Source organism: Panthera onca, chromosome E3 (assembly GCF_046562875.1).
Source record: "Panthera onca isolate mPanOnc1 chromosome E3, mPanOnc1 haplotype 2, whole genome shotgun sequence".
In the NCBI taxonomy this organism is placed as follows: domain Eukaryota; kingdom Metazoa; phylum Chordata; class Mammalia; order Carnivora; family Felidae; genus Panthera; species Panthera onca.
In genome coordinates this window covers 34,560,675-34,584,811 of record NC_138354.1, presented here as the reverse complement: position 1 = coordinate 34,584,811, position 24,137 = coordinate 34,560,675, and the positions used below count along the sequence as shown (strand labels likewise).

At 53.1% G+C, this 24,137-nt stretch overlaps 1 protein-coding gene and 1 long non-coding RNA gene across 7 annotated transcripts in view; one reads left to right on the top strand and one right to left on the bottom strand.

The window, feature by feature from the left end:
* The window catches only part of PMM2 (phosphomannomutase 2), a 30,280-nt gene extending 9,608 nt beyond the window's left edge, over positions 1 to 20,672 (top strand). The window contains exons 2-8 of one of the 2 annotated variants that reach the window (XM_060648452.3): positions 1,678 to 1,789; positions 4,215 to 4,291; positions 4,963 to 5,054; positions 7,762 to 7,861; positions 7,968 to 8,075; positions 9,164 to 9,279; positions 19,216 to 20,672. In XM_060648452.3, the coding sequence (XP_060504435.2) occupies positions 1,678 to 1,789; positions 4,215 to 4,291; positions 4,963 to 5,054; positions 7,762 to 7,861; positions 7,968 to 8,075; positions 9,164 to 9,279; positions 19,216 to 19,270 (660 nt within the window). In that variant the 3' untranslated portion in view covers positions 19,271 to 20,672. The remainder of the gene's footprint in view (positions 1 to 1,677; positions 1,790 to 4,214; positions 4,292 to 4,962; positions 5,055 to 7,761; positions 7,862 to 7,967; positions 8,076 to 9,163; positions 9,280 to 19,215) is intronic. The other variant, XM_060648451.3, reaches the window with a different exon arrangement.
* On the bottom strand, positions 7,130 to 19,208 carry LOC132689045 (uncharacterized). 5 transcript variants are annotated; one of them, XR_013552890.2, is made up of 4 exons: positions 17,062 to 19,208; positions 14,977 to 16,518; positions 13,041 to 14,165; positions 7,130 to 7,452 (listed from the first exon to the last, which is right to left on the bottom strand). It is a non-coding gene; the product is annotated as an uncharacterized LOC132689045 (long non-coding RNA). The 5 variants fall into 5 exon arrangements; XR_013552892.2 differs by having other exon boundaries at positions 13,861 to 14,165; XR_014136361.1 differs by lacking the exon at positions 7,130 to 7,452 and having other exon boundaries at positions 12,544 to 14,165; positions 17,062 to 17,941; positions 18,821 to 19,208.
* Positions 20,673 to 24,137: the final 3,465 nt, after the last annotated feature.

The window sequence follows — 24,137 nt, the reverse complement described above, 5'->3', positions numbered from 1 at the left end:
TTATTTTTGAGAGACAGAGACAGAGCATGAGCTGGGGAGGGGCAGAGAGAAAGGGAGGCACAGAACCTGAAGCAGATTCCAGGCTCCGAGCTGTCAGCACAAAGCCCAACACGGGGCTCGAACCCACGAACCGCGAGATCACGATCTGAACCGAAGTCGGACACTTAACCGACTGAACCACTGAGGCGCCCAGAAGTATTGCATTTTTAGTATTTTGCAATCCAGGGAGTCTTCCCCCACTTCTGCCATTCTGACCTCAGGTGAGAGTAAGCCAGTTGGCCCGGGGTGGGGGGTGGGGGGGTGGGTCTAGGACCCATTTTCACAGTCACTGACTCACAAAGGCCACCAGTGCAGTTCTACATTGTGTGTGACACATCAAGATTCCCCTGAAGATACAGAAAAGACTCTGTTACAAGCCCTCTGTGCAATTTGGTTAGTCCTATGTGTGGATTACTCTAAACCAGTTTGTTTTGTTTTGTTTTTAAGAAAAAGAGAAGATGGAATTCCAGATGTTTATGTACTGAATTTAAGTCATTTTTATTTTTGTTTTTAATTTCTGGTAACTTCATTTCTAAAGATAGAACTGTCAGGGGCGCCTCACTGGCTCACTCCTGTGAGGGGTGCCTGGCAACTCTTAATCTCGGGGTCATGAGTTCTAGCCCCATGTTGGGGGCAGAGTTTATTTTAAAAAAATAAAAATAAAAATACCCATGTGAATGTACAATTCAGATTGACAAAAAATAACAAAATAACTTTTTTATTTTATTTTTTTGCATTTATTTATTTTTGATAGAGACAGAACACAAGTAGGGGAGGGGCAGAGAGAGGAGACACAGAATCCAAAGCGGGCTCCAGACTCTGAGCTGTCAGCACAGAGCCTGATGCGGGGCTCGAACTCACAAAGTACGAGATCATGACCTGAGCCAAAGTTAGAAGCTTAACCAATTGAGCCATCCAGGAGCCCCTAAAAACATAACTTTTAAAACTTAATTGTGATTTGTCTTAACAGAGATGTCTTTTCATGTGACTTTCTAATTTCTTTTGAATTAGTGCAGTTTGGATTTTAACCAGCATAAAATTATACTGTTGTGACCACTGTTTATAGATAGGAGCTTTTCTTTTAGGAGAGACTAAAAAAATCTAGTGATTTTACTCTCATGGCTTTTGTTTTTGCTTTGGTTTTGTGTAGTTATAACAAATCAATTCTCAACGTCCTCTTTAATTGTGTTGTGTTATTTTCGTTAAAATCAGCCACCTACATTCGTAAGTAGAGCGCAGGGTAACATTTGTAGGAAGTGTGCTAGTCCGTGTCCGTTGGTTTGGAAAAATCACCACTTAAGGCTGAAAAAGCGAGTCATTGCACAGGACTTAGAATGAGTCTACTCGTGTTTCCAAAAACAAGACCTATTTATTTTTCTGCATACAAACAAGCCTAGAAATGCAGAGAGGACTAGCCAGAACAGCACACACCGGCTGTTTATGTATTACTTGTGTGTTTTAGGTAGAAATAAGTAAACGTTAACAGGTTTTTTCTGGTGAAAAGCTGATGTACTTGGACTCGTCTACAGACCTAGAGCCTGAATTGGTTTGTATGAACGTAAGGATTGTGTCCCTCCAGGTTTCGTCTCCTGATCACTTTACCGCTCACGACTTTTTATTTTCCTTCTTGAAACGTAGAAAATCACCAAGGAAATGGACGGCTTTCTCCAAAACCTGAGACGGAAGATCAAGATTGGAGTGGTGGGCGGGTCCGACTTTGTGAAAGTGCAGGAGCAGCTGGGAAGTGACGGTAATGTCGACATTGCCGATTGCATTCGGTAGAAGATTAACTTCTTAGGAGGCAGTTAGGGCCTGTCGCTGTTAAGTGTCACCGGCCCGAGGCCTCCTCCCCACATGCTTCCTTGTTGGGGGGGTCATTCTCTCTGCTTTCTCTTTCCTGTTTTTAATCCCATGAGTAAATTTCTGGAGTCGGTGGTGGACCTCTTGGTACTCAGACGCGTGGGGCGTTTCCCCAGAAACGCCCAGTGTCTGTGTCATTGCCCAGAATGCTTATGTTGTCCGCGTCCACTCTCCCAGCTCTGCTCAGACCCTGTCTCCTGACTGTCCTCACCCGGGTGTTGAGGTGCCCTCTGGGTGTGGGGGCCGTCTGTTGCCCTAACACGGTGTTTCCCAGAGTTCCCTATTCACGAGTCACCCAGGCTGCTCCCCTTCTTTTGAACCAGACTCTCTAGCACAGGACCCCAGGAAGCCGGGCATACTTATTGGCCCCTTCACTGGAGACTATGAGGTCCGTGGGGCCTGGGAATCGTATTTCAGCTGCTCCCCCCGGATGGCCTCATGCACAGCCCCCCTAGCGCCACACTCCATGCTTGTTGGAAACTGGCTGCTTGTCTGTTTTTCTTGAAGACTAGGACTATGGATTATTCATCTTGCAGCCCGTGTCTCTAGGGTGCCTGGACTGTAAGAAATAGAGGATGGAGAGCTAGATGAATCGATCGTCTTTTGGACACTGTTGACATTTGGGCCAGGTCCTTCTCTCTTGTCAAGGGCTGTCCTGTGCATTGTAGGGTGTTCAGCAGCATCTGGGCCTCCACCTGCTTAATGCCAGTAGCCCCTCCACCCCCAGTGTGACAACCAGAAATGTCTCCAGACATTGCCAAATGTCGTCGAGGGGGCAAAATCACCCCCAGTTGAGAACGAGCATTTTGGCTGTAATATCTTGCAGTCAGTATCTGTGTAAGCTATATTTACAGGCTCAGTCACTGTAAGTATAATCTGTGCATTCTTTAAAACCCTGTTCTGCTTATACTTAATTTTTCCTGTAGATGCCTTACTTAGAAAGCCTGTAAACAATTTAACAGGGGCACATTAAGCCCCAGAAATCCTGTTACCTGGCCCTGATGGCCCTTTCTGCCTCTGGCCAGATTTTAAACCACAGGCTCGAAGAGGTTTTGTGTCAGGGTTGGGCCCTGTCTGTATATTTCAGACTGTAAGTCAAAGCAACAGAATCAAAACATCCACAAGCTGGAGAAAGTTGACAGTCCAGCCGTATCAGAATCACTGGGGAACTTGGTAAAATACAGATGTGAGGGCCCCACCCAACTCATGGTACGTAGGAATCCGCACTTTAACAAGCACCTGAAGTTTGAGGGCCCATTTAGATTTGTATGAGTGGTCTCCAAATCTGACTGCTTGTAAGAATCACCCAAAGACCTTTTTTTAAAAAACAATCTGATTTTAGCCTCGCCCCTGCATATTCGTGATCAGAAAGCCCGAGAACGGGGGCACCTGGGTGGCTCAGTCAGTTGAGTGCCCAACTCTTGATTTCAGCTCAGCTCATCCTCTCACGGGATCTTCGTAGGATCAAGCTCCACTGTCAGCATAGAGCCTGCTTGGGACTGATTCTCTTTCTCCCTCTCTCTCTGCCTAGCGTGTGCATGTACTCTCTCTCTCTTTCTTTCTCTCTCTTTCTCAAATAAACTGTCAATAAATAAATGTGAGCAGATCCTGGGAATCTGCGCATTTCCATTGCCACCCCAGTGATGCGGATCCAGAGTGAGGCTTGAGGGCTGTCACGGACGCCCATCTTCCCGTGTACATAAGAGGGGGCTGAAGGCAGAGATGTGAGAGGGCCCACCACGTGTGCAGTCTCTAGCCTGGCCACCGTCTTTTGCGTTTGTAATTGAGAGTCTTCTAAAAAAAAAAGAAAAACTTGAGGAGCTCTTTCCCCACTCGCCCAATCCGTGACGACGAGGTATTCTTTTACAGTCCTTACTAGAGTTCAGCAATCTTGTTGGTGATGCGTGTTAATCAAGAAATAGAGGAGTGCCTGGCTGGCTCAGTCAGTTAAGCGTGCGACTCTTGATCTCAACTCAGGTCTTGATCTCATGGTTGTGAGTTCAAGTCCCATGTTGGGCTCCACGCTGGCCCTGAACCCTACTTTAAGTAAAAAAAAAAAAAAAAGTGGGAGTGGCTCAGTCAGTTGAGCATCCGACTCTTAGCTTCAGCTCAGGTCATGATCTCACTGTTGGTGAGTTTGAGCCCATCTTCGGGCTCTGTACTGACAGCATGGAGCCTGCTTGGGATTCTCTCTCTGCCCCTCCCCTGCGCATTCGAGTGCTCTCTCTCAATAAATAAACACTAAAAAAAAAAAAAGGAAATAGAAACACAGCCTTCGGTTCATCACGTGCTGTTTTCTTTTGTTTTGGTTGCAGTGGTTGAAAAATATGATTATGTGTTTCCAGAAAATGGCCTGGTAGCATACAAAGATGGGAAACTCTTGTGTAAACAGGTACGTTCTTGAATATGCAAACAACTACATGCTACTGTTAAAATGTTTTCTAAAAGGATATTTGATGTTGAGTGCTTCTGGGGAGATGTACCTGGGAGGTGAGGCACAGGGAAGGAATGAATCTCCACCCCGTGTTTTTTGTATCTTGCGTGTTGAACCATGCGACTCGCATATTCCAAACGGTTAACTGAATTTTCGTAATTGTTTTTTTAAGGATAGCTAATCGAATATTTTCATTAGTGATAGCACAGAGTAAGGCAGGCTCCCTTGCTACAAGCATTTTTGGAGGCACCGTGTAGCTCTTTGTAATAAGATCGTCTGTTCAGACATAAGAGAAGGCCAGAGTGGAACAACAGTGTTCTCTGTCAGCGTCTGTAGATATTTTAATTGGATAAAAGCAGCAGTAGTGTACTCTTTGGGCCTTCCATGAAGCATTTGAAAGGTAATGAGTACAAAAATCTTGAGTAATGAGACAGAACATGCTTTAATTAAAGCCCCTCAGGGTTTGCTTATACGGGAAAGAAGGAAAAAGGCAGCGTGGGTGTGTCACCCCGGCCGCCACACCAGCCTCGTGACCCTCAGCGGTAGTGGCTGAAGACCCGGGTTTGCAAGAAAGTAATTTTGAAAATGGCCTGTCTCTGAATCAAGTAACCCGTCTTTCCTTTGTCTAGAACATTCAGGGTCACCTGGGGGAGGCCCTGATCCAAGATTTAATCAACTACTGCCTGAGCTACATTGCGAAAATTAAGCTCCCGCGAAAGAGGTGGGTTTGCTCTCAGCAGACAGGCTGAGCTAGAGGCTGAACTAGTATCCTTTGGGGGCATGGTGCCGAGTCAGTCCCCGGCCCTGTGCTTAGGAGGGAACTGCTGGAGACCTTCCAGCGGAAGTGAGGACAGAAACGATGGCATCTGCACCTGGTGGAAATCTGACACCAGGTGCTTTCCGAGGCTGCGGGGAAGGCCTGTGAAACAGCTCCCAGACGCGCGAGTCACCTGGGGGCCGAGCCAGACCCCGCACGCGGCCGTGTTTGCTGGGTCCACGGTGTGAAATAAAATCTGAATCAGTTGCTGTCATTTGGACACCCGAGCTCACATGCTAAAGTGCCTGCACTTCCGGCTCCTGTGGTGTCTGGGGCCCGCTGCTGCGCGGCGGGAGCCGGCTCAGCCACACTCCCCCCACCCGCACCCTCAGTCTTTCCCACACCCCTTCCCTCCTTGTTCTGACCTCAGCAAGCATCTGATTTGGGGACTTACCTCTCACCCTGGATACTGTGCTCACCTCCATTCCCATTTTTAAATAATACCAACAGTAATGTTACATGCCCGCAGTTAAAACACTGGCAGAAAATGAACCCATAGGCTAACAGTGGCTGTTGCTTGGTGATGTTATGGGTGTTTTCTTAGAAATACGTTCATTTTCTTTTCAGTTTTCTGCCCTTAATACGTAACACCTTGATGATGAGGGGGAGAAACGTTTTTTAAACGGCAGCTGAATTTCAGGGCATGTGCTTTGGGAACTGCTCAAAACCACCAGAATCCATGAAGCCAGTGCCCCTGCCCAGCACCTCCACTCGGGGCAAGGGCCTTCCCTTTTCACATCTCCCAGAAGGGGCTACGGACGAGACAGGCTGGGCCCAGGGTAGTCCTGGCCACAGCTGGGTAATGGCACGGGGGACTTCGTTTTCCTGTTCTGTATGCTTTTATGTATCATGGCAATTCTCCATAGTAGAAAGTGGAAATATAACGTATCCCAGGTCAACTCAGGCTTTCCTTTGGGTTAAGCATTAAGAGAGGCTTAAAAAAGAGGAAAGGATAAGGCATAATCCTGTCCTCAGAGGGGTTGTCGTCCCAGTGAGGGAGACCCACGTGCACAGCTGTCATTCCACTGACGCAGGAGGTGCCCCCTCGATTGGGGAGCAGGCCTGAGACCACGTTGATCAGCATTTGCCCACCCCTCCCATCAGCGCTGCTGTATGCCCCATGTGGGTCACGTGGGTGCAGTAAGACTGTACAGGAGTCCAGATCTTCGGGGAGGAATCGAACACCAGAAAATGTGCCGTAATCCTGGCTTTTGAGAACAGAAGCCTTTCTCAAATGCATCAGCCTCCCTTCCGTGGGAATGAGAAGGATACTGTGTCCTTGAGTTGGGGAAAACTCATTGAGCTCTTTGACGTTTAGGACCCACAGCTCTAGGGTCACCCCTGGGAACGATTAACCAGGGTACACGTAGCAGATACAGGCACAAGGCTGGTCTGTACCAGCTCCAGGATGTATGGCGGGGGAGGGGCGGGGGGGCTGCTGGAGGAAGCATCTTAGATGCACGTGTGTGGTTATGTCATTTGCCTCCTGTGCAGTTTGAGCACAGCCAGGGAAGGGATGCAGTGATGAGATTTTGCCACATTGACTTTATGTGATGAGTATTCATTGCTTCCCAGCTTGCAAAACCTGGCCATCTGATTTTCTCGGGACCCCTTAGAGGTACCCACAAGGACTGCCTCAGCCCCTTTGTGAGGCTCTGAGAGGCACCCTGAGTCACATAGGGTCTCAGGAGGCAGCGCTGGCCTTGAAACAGCCCTCTGCTCAACACTGGGCATGTGTCCCCGGGATTTACAGGTGGCTGGTTCCTCGAGATCAGGGCTGTGCACAGAAAATGGAAAGGGTTTGGGGAGAAGGTGTCAGAGGTTCACAGGCGTCAATGTTTAGAACTGGAAGTCATTTCAGAGTGCACAGTTTGTCACAGAACACTTAAATTCCATCCTAAGAATATAAAAGCTCATGAGTATTTGATTTTCTAAGAAACTATCTTGAGATGGAAATTGGAAACATGGTGGGGGGAAAATGGGGTTTTTTAAACATCTTTATTCAAAGTAACTAAAGTTACTAAACAACCATTTAATAGCAGTTCGCCACGGGTGACCTGTGTTTCCTTAGCGATCACTGAGGCTCACTGAGCAGTTCTCAGAGCCTTTTCCCATAGGTTTGCTTGGTCAGATCAGTGGGTTCAACAGGTCGGTAGCAAAGGTATCTGATACATGAATTTCCAGACTCCTTGGGGGACTTGAGAGATGGTAATCATTTTCATAGCTCTTTATTGACGGTGAAATTCACTGTCCAACAGAAATCACATGAGTCACATGTGCAATTTTAAGTTTTCTGTAGCCACTTTAAAAAAAAAAGGAACAAGTGAAATTAATTTTAATCATGTTTTACTTAACTCAGTATATCTAGAACATAGTCATTTTAACATATACTCAGGATAAAATATTTCCAACGATGGTGACATTCTCCATCTTTGAAATCTAATCTCAGCTGGGATTGGCCACACCTCAGGGCTTGGTGGCCCTGCTGTGTGGCTAAGCACAGCCTGTGAAATGTTGATCACACCAGCCTCTGCCTTCTGGAATTCCTCACCCGTTCTTCCATCTATAACATTGCCCAAGTATAACGTATGTCTGGCCCTGTCTTCTCTAGAGGCACTTTCATTGAGTTCCGAAATGGGATGTTAAACGTGTCCCCCATTGGAAGAAGCTGCAGCCAAGAAGAACGCATGGAGTTTCACGAACTCGATAAGGTGAGTCCCCCTGACCCCGCCTGGACTGATGTGCAGCCGCGTGGCCAGCGGCTAAAGGGTGCCTTCTAAACTGCACTACGATAATCGGTATCTCCGTTTTTCTCAGAAAGAAAACATAAGACAGAAGTTCGTAGCAGATCTGCGGAAGGAGTTTGCAGGAAAAGGCATCACGTTCTCTATAGGTATCATGCATGCGGACGGGCTTCAGGAGCGGGTAATGTTTCCTGTGGGATTGCCGTGGGCCAGCGTGCTCTTAAAATAAGACTGTGCCCAGTTTGAAGGCATGTGGGAGGATTTCGGGAGCGGTCCTTCGACAAGGAGAAAACGGCTCCTGTGTGATCAGCCCTCATGGCGGCTTGCCCGGGCTGCTGGGTTTGGTTATGAATTCTCACCTGGCCGGACCCTCCCCTTGGCCCGAAATAGAGCGAGGCTGGGTAGATTCTGGAATATAGTAATATTTGAGTATCAGGGAACCTTGGCAATCAGTAGGGTTGGTTTTACAAATCAAGAAACCCAGGACCTGGAAGGAAACGGGACTTGTCTGAGCTCACACAGGTTTTATCTACACGGGCAAACTGGTGTGCGAGCGTTTCTGGTGTCTGATACAGAGTTCTGCCTGTGGCGCTGGTGTCTTGGCCTTGGGTTTTGGTAGGATGCGCCCGTCAGAGGCTCTAAGGAAACGATTTGCTGGCACTCGTGAGTCATTACTTAAAGCCCCCTCATTTTACCACCTCTTGTAGGGGTACAGCTTTTGGAAAACTGGAATTGCAAAGGGATTATGTCTGATAGATGAAGGGGTAGGTTTTTTAAATATCCTTGAGGTGTGAGCTGTTCGTCTCCCTGACAAAGGTCTGACGGGGCTTTCGTTGCCCTCAACACTGCCTGCAATCCCCTTCCACGTGCTTTTCCTTTCTCCTGCAAGATGATCTACACGCCGTCTGCTTCTGGGCACTGTCCACCGAGAGCGAGCGCCTGTTAAAGCTCGAGTTAAAAGCTGAATTAAGCTGTTACCGGTTCTTTCGCCAGCTTGCTTCATTCAGACCCACACGCTTGGCGAAGCACTTGAACACAGATGTGTGCCTTGTTCTGAGCTGGCATTTTGTCTCGCTTGTAGATTTTAGGTGAAAGCATGTTGGGAAAACAACATGTCGCATGATCTAGAACCTGTCCCTAAGTAGCAAACAAGGGTGGTAAAAATCAACCTTGGCCGTCCAGTTGCCGCTGAGTAAACAGCACGTTCTTTTCAGGGCCGGGCCCTTAGCCTCCTTTCTACCTTTAGCTTTTGTGTTTCTGGCCCTACAGGAGGCCAGATCAGCATTGACGTCTTTCCTGATGGATGGGACAAGAGGTACTGCCTGGGACATGTGGAAAAAGACGGCTATAAGACCATCTATTTCTTCGGAGACAAAACCATGCCGGTAAGTACCGAAGTGTTTTTTGGAGTTCGACCGTCCGGTTTGGGCTGCAAAAGGGCACATGCACACACAGGCTTCTTTCTCTCCTCCGCCTTCCACGCTCATCCAGCTCACACCCGGTGACGACTTCTGTCCTACGTGAGGGGTGTGATTAACCGCCCTCCCCTTTGTGCTCGGACACGGGACGCCTCGATGGAGGCAGAAATTGAGTGGTTTTGAGTTCAGTACTGCTCGTTTCACATGCCTTCCAGAACACCTGCCCCAGAGCCACTGTCCAATCCTTTGTGCATTTCAAAGCCCTGGGCTTTGTCATTTTTCCACTGCATTTTCCTGCCAGGGACGTGCGTTATGAGTTGGGGGCAGGAATCCTAAATGGTAGGAAGACAGGGACTCTCATGCGTCTGAAATTCAAGAAATAGCGCCAGGGATGGTTTAGAGCTGGGCATCACAGAGGTTTTGGGGAGCCACCCGGGGCTATGGGAAATCCCGGGTCCGGACTGAATCTAAATCAGGACCGAGAGCAGTCAAAGGCCACCACCAGCAGGAGCAGCATGGAGGAGGGTTTCCCCAGAGCCACAGTGGCAGCAGGACAGGTGGGCCTCGAGGAGGTCAGAGAGGTGTAGAGGCCCCAAGAGAAGGCTCAGCACCGGCCGTTCACTCCCCAGCCCCAGGCCCCTCTATGGACACCTCCCTTTCAACCCCTGTCCTGCTCTGTGCCCGTCTGCGTCCCTGTGCCGCCCGGTTATGGGAGTCCCCTTGCCTGATACCAGAGGTCCTGTTTCGGGCTCTGTGGCCATCCTGCACCCAGCCAGTGCCTCACAGATGCTGCATATGTGGAGGTTTTATCCCTGTGGTCCCAGGTCCAGAACACTCGCTGCTCTGCTGAGGTTTTTCTGGGATGGACCTCCTGCCTTTTCAGCAAGGCCCCCACATACAGTTTTCCAGTGTGCTTCTGGGCAGCACGGTCTCGCGTCCATCTTTCTAAATGATAAAAGTGGGACTCAGAGTGTCACACGGCTAACGACCGAGCCAGTGGCACCAGAACAAACCTCCTGCTGTTTAGGCCTGTGGGCTTTCCGGTCCAACGAGCTGCCCCTCCGTCAGGGTGCAGGTTGTGCAAGACGCTGTCCTGGTCCCAAACCACATGGCGCTGCTTGTCGGCAGCTGTGCCCTCTAGCCCGGTTCTTAGGGACAGAGAGGCGTGGCTCATGACTTCTTTTGGTGACGTGCTTTGGACGTAAGCTTTGGAAAAAAGTCTCTGACTTTGACGTGTTCGGAAAAAGCAGGCTCGCGAAACTGCACGTAGGATCTGAGGGGGGGCCGGGGGCCTCTGCAGCTGTGCAGCTCGGTGCCACTCCGTGCACCCCAGGAAGAGAGCCGTTCGGACAGGTTCTCATTAGCAGTGATGCTTGTGCTGTGGGCGTGGCCATCCGAGGCATCGGGACTTTGCTGAATGGAACCCAGGTCTTGAGATAACCGGGAGCGTGCCTTCTTCGGGGAACCTTCATTTTCTGTTCTGTTGAGCTGCTGTGCTACCACACCTCAGTTGTGCTTGCTTGGTTTTTAATCTCATCTACTTTTTAAAGGTGGATACTATTTACAGAGTTATTTTCCCCCCCTCGATTCTTTTTTAAATTTACACCCAAGTTATCATAGAGTTCAAAAGTGATTTCAGGAGTAGATTCCTTAGTGCCCTTTACCCATTTAGCCCATCCCCCCTCCCACAGCCCCTCCAGCAACTGTTTGTTCTCTTTATTTAAGAGGCTCTTATGTTTTGTCTCCTTCCCTGTTACATTATTTTTGCTTCCTTCCTTTTATGCTCATCTCTTTTCTATCTTAAATTCTTCATATGAGTGAAGTCATATATTTGTCTGTCTCTGACTAATTTCGCTTAGCATAATACCCCCCCCCCCCCGTTCCATCCACATAGTGGCAAATGGCAAGATTTCATTCTTTTTGATTGCCGAGTAATACTCCATTTTATACACACACACACACACCCCACATCTTCTTTATCCATTCATCCATCGATGGACATTCGGGCTATTCCCATATTTCGGCTGTTGTTGAAAGTGCTGCTATAAACATGGGGGTGCACGTGCCCCTTTGAAACAGCACACCTGTATCCCTTGGATAAATACCTAGTAGCACAATTGCTGGGTCATAGGGTAGTTCTGTTTTTAATGTTTTCAGGAACCTCCATGCTGTTTTCCAGAGCGGCTGCACCAGTTTGCATTCCCACCAACAATGCAAAAGAGATCCTCTTTCTCCGCATCCTCGACAACATCTGTTGTTGCCTGAGTTGTTAATGTGAGCCATTCTGACAGGTGTAAGGTGATCTCATTGTGGTTTTTGATTTGTATTTCCCGGGTGATGAGTGATGTGGAGTATTTTTTCATGTGTCAGTTGGCCATCTGGATATCTTCTTTGGAGAAATGTCTATTCACGTCTTTTGCCCATTTCTTCACTGGATTCTTTGTTTTTTGGGTGTTGAGTTTGATAACTTCTTTATAGATTTTGGATACCAACCCTTTATCTGATATGTCATTTGCAAAATATCTTCCCCCATTCCGTTGGTTGCCTTTTAGTTTTGCTGATTGTTTCCTTTGCTGTGCAGAAGCTTTTTTTATTTTGATGAAGTTCCAACAGTTCATTTTTGCTTTTGTTTCCCTTGCCTCTGGAGACGTGTTGGGTGAGAAGTTGCTGCGGCCAAGGTCAAAGAGGTTGTTGCCTGCTTTCTCCTCAAGGATTTTGATGACTTCCTGTCTTACATTTAGGTCTTTCATCCATTTTGAGTTTATTTTTGTGTCTGGTGTAAGAAAGTGGTCCAGGTTCATTCTTCTGCATGTCTCTGTCCAGTTTTCCCAGCACCACTTGCTGAAGAGACTGTCTTTATTCCATTGGATATTCTTTCCTGCTTTGTCAAAGATTAGTTGGCCATACGTTTGTGGGTCCATTTCTGGGTTCTCTATTCTGTTCCATTGATCTGAGCATCTGTTTTTGTGCCCTCACTTCTTAATTAATATACCGTTATCGTAGAGCATTAGAAAAAGTGTGAGGGAACACCTGGGAAGCTCAGTGGGTTGAGTCTGACCCTTGATTTAGGCTCGGGATGTGATCTCACGGTTTGTGGGATCAAGCCCCTCATCGGGCTTCTCGCTGACAGCAAGGAACCTGTTTGGGATTCTCTTTCTCCCTCTCTGTGCCCCTCCCCTCCTTGTGCACGTGCTGTTTCTCTCTCCCAAAATAAATGAATAAACTAGAAAAAGAAAAAAGAAAAGGAAGAGAGAGAGGAAGGAAGGAAGAAGGAAAGGTAGGTAGGTAGATAGATAGGGTGGGTGCCTGGGTGGCTCAGTCCATTAACTGTCTGACTTCGGCACAGGTCATGAACTCGCGGTTTGTCTCTGTTTGAACCCCGTGTCGGGCTCTGTGCTGACAGCTCAGAGGCTGGAGCCTGCTTCAGATTCTGTGTCTCCCTCTCTCTTTCTCCCCTCCCACACTCACATTCTCTCTCTCTCTCAAAAGTGAATGAACATTAAAAAAATAATAATAATTAGGGGTGTTTGGGTGGCTCAGTTGAGCTTCCAACTTTGGCTCAGGTCGCAGTCTGTGAGCTCGAGCCCCATGTCAGGCTCTGTGCTGACAGCTTAGAGCCTGCTTTGATTCTGTATCTCTCTCTCAAAAATAAAAAATAAAAAACATTTAAAAAAAAATTTTTTTTAAAATGAAGAAAAAGTCTGAGGAAAGAAGAAAATCTAAGTCACCTGTGACCACAGCTGACCCATCTTTCCTCTTTGCAAGAATATGATCCCAGAGCTGGAGTCTGCATGCTCATGGTTCAATTTTCTGCTTTTGTTCTCGGTGCATATTTTATTTCCCCGCGTCCATGAATGTTCCTTGAAGTGGAGTTTTCAGGGGCTGTGTGACCTTCTACCAGGGAGACATAGTTCATTTGCCCTTTCCTCAGCACACACACTGGGGCCGTGGGGGCCGACGTAGCCAACGCCGTGGGGACGTTCTTGCTCCATTGTCTGCCCTCTGACGCAGTCAGTGATTCCCTGGAAATGGACATTAGCAGTTCGGCCATCTAAACCTTTCAACACAGCACATCAGCTCTTGGAACTTTAGGCACAGAACAATCCAAATACTAGCTCTCAATTTCTTCTCCTATTCTGTGTCTCGTGACAGTCATTTGGAAAGCTGCTTTCTTTCTCTGCATCCAGGCAAGTGTTTTTGCTGGCTTCTAGGGAAACGGCTTTTCACGGACAGCTCTGGGGTCAGGTGCTGTTCCCCTGCCAAGCCCCACAGGCTCAGAGGCCTGTCTAGCAGCCACCGCCATCTGATGGGATCTGGTGTCACACGAAGCCCCCCTCCCCACCTGCCCTGCTTGGAGCAACCCCAGAGAGCAGGGGAGGAAATGCGACGTCGGCCTTTGCTTGTCCAAATGTTGACAGTCCTGGGGAGCCCTCCCTCCTGCCCATCAGCCCCAAAAACCAGGGTCTGTTAAAACTCAGCTGCGAGTGCAGCCTGGCGTGCCATGGTCTGCTGCAGGGAACGGGATGGCCGGGGCCCAGAGAGACCTACCCCACAGCCCTCTGTGAGGCTTCCTCAGGGGGTTGTGCTGCTGAGCACCGCCCAGCCTTCCCGAACTCCCAGGGAGACAGCTCGTGCTGGCTTATCACTTCCTGGCTTCGGGGCAGCTGGAGCACGAAAAACTTGACGACTTTATAGCTGGGCAGATCCATGCAGGTGATGGAGTCGTCTGTCCGCTCCTGTACGTGGGAAGGGCAGACACACAGCGGCAGGATGGGGAAGAACCCTGCCCACCTGCAGGAGGGGACTGACCCCAAGTACACGGTGGTCCGTCCACACAGCAGAACGCCCTACAGCTGTGGAAATAGCGGATGTAGACCCATCGCTGGGATTTTTTTCTCAGCTGAGCCCAGTAAAGTATAAAACAATGCAAGTAATAGTTTTGTCTCAAGGGGGTAATAATGTCTCCACACTTGCTTGTGAGTATATAAAGGGAATGTCAAAAGACACCCAAAAACGCAGATTACAGACCTCCTGAGGGGTGGGAACAGGGATGAGAGAGATCTTACCACTGTGACAGTGAGCTGGTTTTAAATTTTGAACTACGTGAATGGGCTGTTGAAAAATAAAGCTTTAAAACACCAAACTGAGAAAAGGAAAAAAACAAATCTTTACTTTCTAAAGCACTTTCTCAGTGTCAGACGCTGAGCCGGGCACTTGGATGTTATCTCCTCCAGTCCCTGGGCAGTCTGGCAGGGACGGGCACAGGGTCAGCAGCCTAGTGGCTTCCAAAAGCCTCTCTCATCACCCTCCCACACTGCCTCCAAAATGCTATTAAATCGTGCAACACTCCATTTTCCACAAACGTTAAAAAGGAAAATGTGCCCCTAAGCTTAAAAGAAGGCCCCGCAGTGCGGTGGGACGAGGCAGCGGGGCTTTGAAACCCAAAAGGCCCAAATCTGGCCCCTGCTGCCCGCACAGTGACCACACACGTCTCTGGGTGTCCATGAGCCACCGTGCCCGTCAGCCCCCTGGGATGCGGTTCCTCTGACGCAGTGAGAGGAAAGGGAGGTCCTCGAGGGGAGGGTGGCTACCCCAGGGCCGGCACAGGACAGGTAGCCCGACTGTGTCTCTCCCAGCAGGGGAGGCAGCCAACCAAGCGCTCACCTGGCATGAGGTTGCTCGAAGAGATGGGGGCCTGCAGGGTGGGCGACGCCTGTGAACCAGCGAACCTCGAGTTCCCGGTCCGGCTTCAGACGGGATTGCCATGACAGTGGACTTTGGCCGTGGCCTGGGCGTCCTCACCATGCCTGGCATGTCCAGTGCTCTCCAGATGCCAGAGGGCTGGTGAAGGCACAGGTTGTGTCCTGTGCATAGACCTGCCCTACTGCTCTCATGTTTCAGTGTGAGATCTGAGATCGAGGTCTCAGGCAGGCGTGGGTTAGCATGGGGAGGGGAGTCCCTCGCGCCCAGAGGGGCCCCAGGAAAACCACTGCTCCCTGAAGTCTGATGAAGGAAGGGGGACCGGGTTATGGGTTCTCTACCCAGATACAGAGGTGGCACCAGCTTTCCTATGGGAAGACAGGAAGCAGGACATTGGGCAGGGGCACCACAACTGCAAGCATTTGTTGGGGTCCCTGCTCACCTGCCTGCCTTCTGGACACCAGAATCTGTGGTCCTGTTGCCCCTGGGGACACAGCCCCTGGTTGGATGAGCCCTGAAGGAGCAGCAGCCCCTGCACTGGCTCTTCTGTTGAGGGGGACAAGGTTCCAGGCCCCTCAAGTGTGTCCCCCGATACAGTCACTGATGTCTGCAAAGGCCAAGTCTCCCGCATGCCCTTTTGTGCCCAGCCCTGTCACACAAGTCTCAGCCCCATTTTGTGGGTGAGGGGGTGGACCCGAAGACCCTGAGGGTCACCCTGGGGGCATGGGCAGGACAGCGAGCCCACTTTCCCCTACACCCCAGGCTGTGGTTAGTCACCAGATTCTACCCCGCCGGATCACAACCTGGAAGTACATGGGAATCTCCGGTTTTCAAAACATCGTGACCACGGGGCCAGGCTTTTTTTTTTCCTCCTTTTAAGCATAACTGTTAACTCTTGTAGGAAACATGAGTACAGTTATCTAAGGGCACATGTTTTTTCAAATAGATCTGACCGCTGTGACTGTTTCTATCCCCTCTAATCATTACCCCATGAGAAAGCAGCCTCATACCGGTCAGGTAGCGTGCACTCGCATCCGTCTGGCTTCCCGTGCTGTGGCCCAGTGGCCCTGGAGGTATTGATGAAGCTCCCGCAGCAAGGAGGTATTGATGAAGTCACCCCAGCCAGGGAGCGCTGCTGCCCCAGGTCTCTTAGAGCAGAGCCTTTGTCGCGCTGGCCTCTGTACCCATGGGACCTAGAAATCTGATCCGTGCTTGTTAAACTGATGTGCAGCAGGGTCCGGTCTGTCGCCACCACCGATGGGCCTTCACAGCAGAGACCCCGGGGAGGTCCAGCCGGCTCCGCCCCGCTTCCTACAGAGTTGGGCCCGCCGCCTTGGACGTTCTTGATCCATTCCCTTCTTCAGCTGCAACGTCAGGATAATCGGGGTTCACCACGACGGTCCACAGCGTGTGCAGAAATGGGGCTGGGTGGCTTGGAGACCAGACTTGGACGGAACGGGGCAGGCACTGCCTTCTGCCTTTCTGTATCATCCTCCAACCTTGGCCCTGGAGGGATTTAAGTACTAATGGGCTGTTTGCACTCAGCTGTGGCCTCTCTTTCGGGCTGTCAGGTGACACTGTCTTTTCATCCCTTCCTGCTTTGTTCCTTTGTCTTCTTTCAGAAACTGGTCTGGTCCTGGAGCCCCGGGAGAGGCTGGGCCTCCTCAGCAGGAAGGCCTGTAGTGCCAGTACGGATCCCCGCTTGGGGTTTCCACTCCTCTGGAGCCTGTTTCGATTTAAGTTTTTCTGTTTACTTTGAGAAGAACGTGTCCATGGGGGAGGAGCAGAGAGAGAATCCCAAGCGGCTCCACACTGTCACTGCAGAGCCAGACGTGGGGCTCGAACTCACGAATCATGAGATCGTGACCTGAGCTGAAGTTGGTCTCTAAACCCACTGAGCCACCCAGGGGCCCTGAGCCTGATCCTAGAAGAATTGTAGCAATTCTAGCACACTAGCTCAGTGTTCCACTTCTGCTTCTCCTGACTTCCCTCTGACAGGTTTGCAAGCTCTGTGCTGCCCCCAGGGAGGACCCCCCCACCCCCTCATACCTCGAGTCACAGAAGAGGCCGCCAGGTCCCCTGCAGGAGAGGCATTGAAGTCCGGAGCTTGGTGTTGGCGCGTGGACGCTCCTGCCGGCTTCGCTGAGCCGAGGTGGCAGGGAGGGCCGGCGTGCTCCCGTGGTGTTGTGACTCTGGACCTGGTCCCATCGGGCTACTTACGCAGCAGCAGGGCCCGTCCTTCCACTCCACAGACGTCTCCCTCCCCCACCGGCAGGGCCCCTGGAGAGTCGCCACATTAGCCATCTGTCAAGTGCACGTACTGCCCCGCGTGGATGTGGTCTCTGAGGAGGGACCGACGTGGCAGCAGCAAACCCTCCGGGCTCCAGCGGCTGCTCCCCCAGGCAGTGGCGTCCGCCCGCGAACCCTGGCTGTGTGGCCTCCCGCCTGCTGTGCTTCCTCTTCTGCGCCCTCCTCTCCCATCCGTTCTCTGGCAGGAGAATCTGGAAGGTGACCCGATCGTGTCCCCAGGTTGCCGCTTTCCGGGTGGCTTCACAGAAAATCCCGACTCCTCACCTCCACCCCCCGGGTGGGCCACAGGCCACGGAGCCGCCTTCCCAGACATGGCTCGTCCCCTCCCTTCCTTCAGGCCGATGCTCACGGGGGCCTCCCTTGTCACCCAGGTTCCCTTCCCCTCTCTTCTCTGCCCTACAGGCTCCGTCTCCTGTCCCCTCCCGGCCCCAGCTGCGAAGGCGACGGGTCTAGTTGCTCCCCAGGCTTGTTGGGCTCAAGTGTGAACAGGGACTCCTCTCACGTGAGTGAGCGACAAGAGAGCGAGCGTGTCCCAGGTAGATAGTTGGTTTTTCTGGATGGCGCCCGAATCTGTACTGTGTCAGCTTCTTCACGCTGGTCTTTACCTACCGTGCTGGTCCTGAGGAGAACGGGACTGACTTTAATGCTAAGAATTCCACCAAGCGGTCTCGCGTGGACTTGCTGGAGTAGCCCATGCTGCTGTGAGGTCAGCCATCTGAGCGATCCGGACCCCTTGACGGCACCCGGGTTGGCAAGGCGGGCGCAAGACCCCGGCAGGTCCCCCCATCGGCACTGGGCAAGGACAGTCCCTAACGTGGCCCCGGGGCCTCCTCACGTGCCGCTTCTGCCTGGCGCGCTTTGGGCCCCGGCAGCAGCCCCTCCTGCAGCCTGGGGGAAACGAGCGCAGGGGTGACCTCGGTGTCCGTCAGTCCTTTAAAGGGAGGTCAGATTCTCCTGTACAGTCTTTATGAGAAAAAGCCCTTTTTTCTCTCCACTTGTTTTCATCAGATTATAAACTAAGTGATTTTCCTAGGTTTTGTAGACTGTCCAATGTCATGAGGAAAATGGAGGAACTTGCAGGAGAACAAAAGCAGGGGCTTTCCTGCAGCTCAGGGAGGGTGGGAGCGGCTGGACTATGGGGGGGGTGGGGGGAGGGAAGCAGTGGGGGAGGGGGCGACCCACAGCACGGGGCCCCCTAGCCTTGCCCTCAGCTCCTAGTGGCGCCCCAGGCGAAGCAACACGTGGACGCCTAGGGCCGCAGGAGCCCCAGGCAGCTGCTGACCTGGTGACCGCCCCCACTCCCCACCATTCCAGCAGACGGGGGGGGTGGCAGGGCCAGGCCACACGGCACCCCCAGTCAGCAGTGCAGCCGGGATCTGCACCCGGGCCTGGCTCTCGCTCCAGCCACAGGCACTGTTGAAGTTTAAACGGATCGAAGTCACATGAACTGAGTTCCCCCGTCGCCCCGGCCACGTGCCGCCCAGTGCTCAGTTGTCACCTGTGGCTGCTGCAGGCTCGGAGACGGGCGTGTCCACGTGGTCCCAAGTTCTAAAGGCAGCACCGCTGTGGGCTGTGTGTCCTTGTGACCTGCGAGGACAGCTCAGGCACGGTCCGGGCAAAGGACGGCAGACGGCGTGCTGTCACCCGTGCTTGCTTTACAGAAAAATAAGCCTCACATCTGCCCCGGAGCATCGCGATTCCTTTCAAAGGCATAATTACACGTTCCAAGCTAGACTGCAGTTCAAGAGGAGGTGACGAACCCCTTCTCGGCAGTGACGGTGCTCATGCTGTTCCTGTCCCGGGAACCGGGGACCGCCGTGAAGGAGGCCCGTCCCTTGTTTCTCCCGCAGCCCACGCCCGGCGGTGCCCACATCTGCCTTCCTGTCTTTGCAGGGCGGGAACGACCACGAGATCTTCACTGATCCGAGGACCGTGGGCTACACGGTGACAGCGCCCGAGGACACCCGCAGGATCTGTGAAGAGCTGTTCTCCTAGTGCCCCTCCTCCGAGGGAGGGCAGGGGTCCTGCCGACAGGCCTCCCTCACATGCCAGGCTCCCCACACGGTCCGGCCTCGGGTACCCCCGGTCCTGGCGATGCCGGAAGGAGCCAGACTTGTCACGAACGGCCTGAAGGAACACCGCCAACCAGATTTCGCCCCCAACCCCGAGACTCAGACCCCCCATCCATGCGATCATGGTACTTACGGTTTTCTGGGGACACTTGCCCATCATCCTAGGATGATACAAAGAACGGATGTGCCCGGCCCCTCCCTCTCGATGGTCTTGTGCAAAACGTACCAGGCGTTACTGTCTGGACCCCCGGTGTCAGTACCGCAAGGGGGATTTGGTGGTGGGAAAGGACAGGATGTTTACAGCCGTCCCACCCCGGGACTGAAGTTGAAAATCACCTCCCAGAAGTGAAGCTCCTGCCCGGGGGTCACCTGGGGGTGGAGGGGTGGCAGGGGAAGGGGGGGTGTTGAACTAAGGGCTCCATGGTGGCCGCTAAGTGACCGCTGACCCCAAGGGCCTCATACCTCAGCTGGCCTGGGGCGCAGGGGAGCCCGGATTCACTACACTCGGGGGAGCCCACGGCTTCTCGGACTTTTCCAGTGCGAGGGGGACGGGAAGGGACAGGCGGTCCTGCCCCCACGTGCAGGCCCCGGGCTGGGCTGAGAGAGACCAGCCCCGGGCATCCTACTTCTCCCTGCTGTGCCCGGCAGGCTCCCCAGGGGCCTTACCTCGACTTTCTCAGGGATCACAGAAGAGCCTGGAGGGTTCCCGGAACGCGAGCGGCCTGCTTCTCTGCAGATCTCATGAACCTGCATGCCCCCTCCGGCCTCCCCCACGCAGTGACCTGAGGGGTGGGAACAGCCCGGTGGTTGGGCCCGTGACCCTCACCCCTGCTTCGGACTTCAAGTGGAAGGCAGCCCCAGGGCCCAGCGGAACAGGCCCTTCCAGGGAAACGGTTCACATGTCACCTTTTAGAACCTGGACGTGTCAGGACCCACAAACCCTCAGTCCACTCCAGTCCACGGCACGGCCTCTGCACGGGGCCCGCAGACCTGACCGGGCGTCTGCACACACACACCCCCACCCCCACCCCCACCCCCGCCAGGTGCTTTCATCTCCACCAAAGCGGCTTCCGTCCAAGCCTGCTGGGGACCCCCGAGGCCTGTCTCCGCACGGTCCGGTTGGGGGCATTCTGCCCGCACGACCACACAGGGTGACGTGGCACAGTGGTTCCCAGGACACAGCTACCCCGTGGCACCTTTTGTTGAATTTTGCAAATGATATTGTAATGACCTTTCACAATGAAAAGAAGCAAATTAAAGTGATTTTATTGTTTCCTATTTCTCATTCTGATGACTTTTTCTTCCTTTGTCACACGAATGGCGAAGTGAACGCTTAGCTGTGTTATCCTCTCGGATTCAGGAAAGAAAGCCCAGCCCGTGCAGATCCAAAAGCCACCGCTTGTGACACTCTGGTTCCCGGTGTTTCTGCAGGGGCAGGGCTTCGCGCATCCAGGCCTGCCGGCATGAGCTTTCCTGCCCAGGGGTAAGGACCCACGATTCCCTGGAAGGTCCCTTAACTTGCTACAGCAAAGCGAGACAATGGAGTCTCACTCAAACTTGTCCTAACCTTTTTAACTGGAGAGTCCTGCCCAGGTGCCCTGAGGCCGGCAGGCTGGGCCCTTCACCTCCCAGGCCTTCCCTCTGCACTGCCTCCTGCCCTCCCAATGCAACGGGGACACATAAGGCAGAACAACGCGTGCACGTCGCTGCCGGGACTCAATCCCTGGCTGTGCCACAGACCAGCCGGGGGACTCAGGACCAGTTCACCCCAGCTCGTCTGCTCGTCTGTCAGGTGGGGTGCAGCCCTACCTCTGTGGGAGACTTAAAGTACCTGCAGCCGAGCTACTACTAACTGAACTAGCCCCCAGGAACCCTGCAGGGCAGGCACTGTTAGTCGTCCCCCCCGCCTCCCCCCGGGGCCGGGCAGGGTGGGGAGGGGGGTCCCTCAGCAGGCAGGACGGACACCATCAGAACAAACCCACATCACAGCTGAGTGTTGAGCAGGAGGGAGGCAGAGGTTGGCCCTGGACTCAGCGGCCGCGAGGAGGGCACACCCGGGGCTACTGGAGGGAGAACCCCCAGGAAGGCCGTCCTCCCCTGGAGGGAGGCGCCAGCTCTCCATCCCGAGGGAGGGAACGTGGGTCTCGGGGTCCGCAGGACGCCCTGCGAGGTCTCTCCAGCCAGCCGGCGGGCGGCCCCTGGACGACAGAGCTGGGCCCATCTTGCAGATTCGGGCAAAGCGGCGGAGGCCCTGAATCACTTCCTCTCCAACCGCTGCTTCCTCCTGCTTAACCGCTCTTGTCCTTGGCCTGCCGGGCCACTTGCCCCCCCAGCCAGGCCCCGGGCTCCCTCCCACCACCGCTCAACCCTTCACTCGGAGCTGGACTGGGGCACCCTCTCCAGGCTCAGCACCCCCGTCCGATGTCGAGTGCGGCGCTGGGACACGTCTCCTTGTTGTGAATAAATGCCTACTTCAACTTCTCCCTACCCAGGTTCAAGGGGCTGACTGGACGTTTCCCCAGTACACTTTGAAAATCAGTACCACAGTAAAAACATCCACTTCTGCACTAATAAAAATGATCTACCCGCCCTTTGGAGATGCTGGCCGGGCAAGACCGTCCCAGCCTGACCCAAAGTCCAACCCAGAACGGCCCAGCCTCCGCCCGTGGCCCTGCATCTCCCCGCCGCGCTCCCGGACAAGGAGACCACAGGCTTTCGCACCTCCTGCTTCCCGACTAACCTTTGTCCGCCGGCCCTGCCTCTCCCTGCTCCTGCTCACGCGGGAGACATCCAAATGCATCAACATTTAGCCACAGCTGACGCAGTCAGTGGCATTTTGCTACGCAAAGCCACCCTCTGCTGCTAAGCCGCCCTACGCTGGAGAATGTGATGATTACAGAAAAGGGGATGATCCCACTCTATTCAGCAGCCACAAAAGCCAGATGGTGGAGCAGGGGGGTCAGCCTCGTTTGGGAAGACGCCCTTACCTGCTGGCTTCAAGAAGCCGGCCTCCACCCTCACGGACAACACCCAGCCTTGCACAGGACACACTTTATTGAGACAGAGGTGGCGGGCGGGAGGAGAGAGGGAAGGAATCCCGGACGCCACCCCAGCTCGTCACCGGCACCGGCACCAGGCTCCTCCCAGAGCTTCTTGTAAATGGAGACTCTGTGTCCGATCAAGAACGAGAACGCGTCCGCCAAGAGCCCCGACCGCCAAGGCGAGGCCAAGACCAGGGACACCCCCGGGGGTGGGGTTTAGACGCAGGCTCTCGACCTCTAGGAGCCGGAAGGTTCTTGGCAGAAGTGGTTCAGGAAGTGTGGTGTCTCCAGGGGGCCTGCTGGAAACAGGCTGGAGGGCAAGGGCCACCCTGGACCCAGCAGAAGGCAGAGGCAGCAGACCGAGGACCCTTCGAGGGGCACGACAGGCCAGGAAATGGCAGATCCACCGCTGACCGCAGCGGGCTGTTCGCATGCACACAGCCAAAAGCTATTTGCCAATTTTCAGACAGCTCCCACCGGTCATGAGCAAAAGAGTTCTATCTTGCAAAGGAAGCCATTCCTACGCTTAAAGACAAATCCATCCACAGACCGAGGCACTCGGCCTCGCCTCTTCCACAACCCATCGGCCGCCCTCCCTCCTTTGCAACATTGCCGTCTGCTTCCAAGCCAGCTTTTCAGGGTTCACTTCCCTGCAACTGACAAAACGGACCTTTGAGTACACAGAAGCCACACATTTCAAAACATTATCACCCACCCAGCTATTTCTATTTTTACATCACCCTTAGAGCCAAAGCAAGCCACCGCAAAGAAAATCCTCAGGACTTGTGTATGGAAAATATCTACAAGGGTTCGAAATGTCGGCAGCCAAGTGCAAACAGGGTTGGCCCTGGGTAAAAGCCTTGGTTATTAGAGAAGAAAACAAACAAACAAACCCTCAGCTTTTCTTAACACCAGTTTTCAGGAAAACCCCACCACCAAAGGGGCATTTTCTCCTCCAAGTTTTGACTTTACCGGGCTGTTGAGAAGCGAGCCACCACGACCGACCGACTCTGTTCCAGAGGGTTCTGGACCGAGCTCTGATTTTAAACAAAGACCCGCCCTTCTCCCACCCCCACCCCGACCCACCCCCTAAACGACCACGGCTGTGAACTGTCTGCTAAATTGAGGGTAGGAGGAGAGAGGATTCAGCTGAGCACGGCATGGCCGAGGGGAGGGCTCAGGGCTCCTGGGGAAACTCTTTTCCCAGGCGCCCAGTTGGGATTCTTCCCGCTGCAAAGGCACCAAAGACCCCCCCCCGCTCTCGTGCCCCCCGCCCCGCCCGGTGAGGCCAGCTCCCCTAGAAGAAACCAAACAGACCAAGAGAAAAGATCCCGCTTTGCTGAGGGCCAAACACAGACACAAGGAGGGTAGGCGCAGGTGGGAAACGCATAGGGCCTCCCGTCAGCCCCTGGGGCGGGCTGGATCTGGGGATTCTGAGCCTCCAGCCCAGGGGCACAAGGACTCTGGGGGCTGGGGAAGCGCCCACCTGACCCACCCCCGGGGCTGGGGTTGGACCATCCACTCAGCCACCAGCGGGCACCCCTCCTTTTTCCATGCTTTTAATGCTTTTCAGATGGTGAGAGGCTGTTGGAACGGTCCGAGGCTGTGCTGGTGGCCGAGAGCACGCCAGTGTCTGTCCCCATCGCCCCTTCCTCCGGAAGATGCTTGAAAGGGACCGTGCTCCCCGCTCTGAAGCCCCATC